Source organism: Aplysia californica, unplaced genomic scaffold (genome assembly GCF_000002075.1).
Source record: "Aplysia californica isolate F4 #8 unplaced genomic scaffold, AplCal3.0 scaffold00451, whole genome shotgun sequence".
Lineage (NCBI taxonomy): Eukaryota > Metazoa > Mollusca > Gastropoda > Aplysiida > Aplysiidae > Aplysia > Aplysia californica.
Genome location: NW_004797721.1, coordinates 543,876 through 546,825, shown reverse-complemented (window position 1 = coordinate 546,825; position 2,950 = coordinate 543,876). Strand labels below are relative to the sequence as shown.

Below are 2,950 nucleotides of genomic sequence, written 5' to 3'. Positions count from 1 at the left end.
TAACGAACTCATTACTTTCTATTTCATGGCCTAGTGGTTAGGCTCTTGGACTCGCAACCGTAAGGTCGTTGGTTCGAATCCGGTCAGGGGCCCAACTTTGTGTCCTTGGGAAAGGCACTTAGTACATATTTTCCTCACTTGACCCTGGTGGGAATTTGGTGCCCGGCTATAGACAGTGAAAGATCTTGTCAGTTTGTTAGTGTTTTAGCGCTTAATCGTCGGTGAGCACTGCGCGCTTCCCGGGAAGCCGAGAATATTTCTGAGTGTTATAGAGTCTCAGGGGTACTTGAATACTTGAATGTAGAACTGGGGTCTTGGGGAAAACAGGATGATAATATCTATCTGCTATTTGCTATCTGCTGGGGTAATAACAGTGTAAGTTGCTTAGAGCTTGTTGTCGAACGGGGGTATGCGCTATACAAATGGTAGTTATAATAATTATTATCCCGTATAGCTTCTCTTGTTGTGTCAATGGGGTTGGCCATGTTTCCTGTCTCAGGGCCCTGTGTGTTTTGCAGTGCAGAAGGATGTGTTCCACTGTTTGCTCCGCCCCTCCACACTGGCATTTTGGGGATTGTACTGGTTGGAAACATCTGTACATAGTAATAATAATATGTTGTCTCAGTCTTGTGTGTTGTGTTCTAAGTCGGAAGAAATTCACTTGTTCTTGGCGGGACAGCTCATGGTAGCCGTCTGGTGTCTGAGCTGCTTTAAATAGTGTATTTATAATAGTTTTTATTTCTGTGTAGTTGACGCTATTGTGTGGTTGCTTGTTCTTTGCGCCTAGTTTGGCCATCCTGTCTGTCTGTTCATTTCCTAGTGTAATGGAATCCATTGCAGCATAATCCTCAGGCTTGGGATGTCCTCAATTGCTTCTCGTAGCCTTGGTAGCCTGGCGGCAGTGATTGCTTGCAGTACTGACTTGACATCTGTTAAAAATACTTCTTGGCTTTGGGAAATCTGCGACCTTACAGTTAAGCCTAACCGACACCTCTAAAGTGTACTGCATGGCTCTTAACACACTTCTTCACGAAATTTGTCACAGGACAAACCGACTAAGTCATTCTCAAACTAAAATTTTGTAAACACACATCGAGCTTGGATCAAGCAAGTTTCATTTTAAAAAGTGAAAAATAAACTAAGAAGTTGAAGGGTTATTGAGACTTAGCCGGTTTTTCACTTGACACCTTCATTTCATTTTTAAAAGCTTTTACATTTGTAGAATTTTGTTTTCGTTGATTTTTTTTCTTGCTGTTTTAAAAAAAATTGATCGTTTCTTTGCTTTACTGTGTAAGAAAACTCTACTCTCTACAATAGCAGTGACGATTGCAACAGAAATTTCATTTTGTTTTCTCTTCATCCAAAAGAGTTCATTGTTCTATGATATTAAATTTTCAACTTATTGAGGTTGCACATTCTGGTTATTTAGAATCGCTTGAACCTCTTTGAAAATATTACAATTAAAAAATGCATAACCACAAACCAATAAACCACACCCCCCATCCCCCAGCCAACTCCCCCGTGCCTGCAGTCTCCCCGCTCTAGGATGTTACTACTCCTGCTTCAACTACACCCTGAACGTCGCTAGCCAACACCTGGGACCTTCCCTCGCCTTGCCCGTGCTGTCACAATTCCAGAGACAGATGACGTTTGAGCAAGCTTTCGACAACCTCATTAGGACAAACGACCAGAACGGAGATGGCGTGATTACCCCTGCCGAGTTTGCCAAAGTGAGAAACAAAAATGTCAGGATACGGTTGAATCGGACGCTCGTCAGTGTTTGGCCCCATTGGGCTATGACCTTCAATTTCGCCAGTGAGAGCTAGATATCTAAACCTTTTAAGTCTATTCAAGTGTCCCTTAAACTGCATTTGTCTTTTCCTGATTATTTTTAATAGCAAGCAGCCCACGAGGGCTTCTACCTGATTTGATTTCTTTTCCTTTTCATGAAATTCTAAACAGTCTTTCAAGAAACCATTTTTGGTTCTTCTATTTATTTATTTCCACTTTAATGTCCAGCATTTCCAACCGTTTTGAAAGGTGGACCATACACAGCATTTCAGAGCGTCCATTTTGGTTTTCTTTTAAATGTTCAAGTTTTTTTCTGATTGGGATCATTTTATTGAAGCAATAGTAAACCACTTCAGTTATTCGTTTGATTTTTGTGGAACATTTCGCATCAGATGTTATTCTATATTTAAACTGTTGAAATTGTACGGCCTCTTTGCCTACGTTTATTACATCAAAATAAGATTCAAACTTTTTTGGAGATGACTGTGTGTTCTGTTTTCTTCAGGTTTGACAATAACCCTTTGCCTTCATTTTCCGTAACTACAGTATCTGGAAACAATTGTGGATCCTTTTCTAAATCTGCTATTAAAACTGTGTCATCGGCATATTATTATCTGATGTAATTAATGAATAAGTTGGTCATTATGTTTAAAACCTAGACATATTTTCTATATTTCTATGGATCATTTCGCTGTATATTATGTTAAAGAGGTCTGGTGACATAACGCATCCTTGACTCACTCCTATTTTAATCTGATTGTATTCACTGTATTTTCCATTAATTCTTACAGCAGTGTTTTGGTCCAAGTACAAATTCCTGATAATTCTTAGATCATTTCCATTTATGTCTAGCTCTTAAAATATTTTCAACAGCTTATTCTGTCTAACTTTATCGAAATCCTTTGAATAATCTATGGAGCTTAAATACGAATCTTTCCCTTTTAAGTATCTTGATTAGAAATCGAAATATTTATCAAAATATCTGTATGTCGGGGTTACCTTGTGTCAGAGGTAAAATTAGCAAGAAAGTGGTTACCGAATCATTTTGACTTTCAAAGCTTGAGTTTCCTTGTAAAACACAAGTTTGAACTGCCTTTGATCAATACCTTTCAGGAAAAATGTGTTTGGGAAATGAACATAAAGGTGTTCCGTGCCCCCC

The 2,950-nt window shown here is 38.9% G+C and overlaps 1 protein-coding gene across 1 annotated transcript in view; it reads left to right on the top strand.

Moving 5' to 3' along the window:
- The window catches only part of LOC101855667, a gene marked incomplete at its 5' end in the record, with an annotated part of 19,806 nt that extends 17,980 nt beyond the window's left edge, over positions 1-1,826 (top strand). Inside the window, 1 exon segment of the mRNA XM_013086278.1 lies at positions 1,511-1,826. Coding sequence (XP_012941732.1) covers positions 1,511-1,826 — 316 coding nt within the window.
- Positions 1,827-2,950: the final 1,124 nt, after the last annotated feature.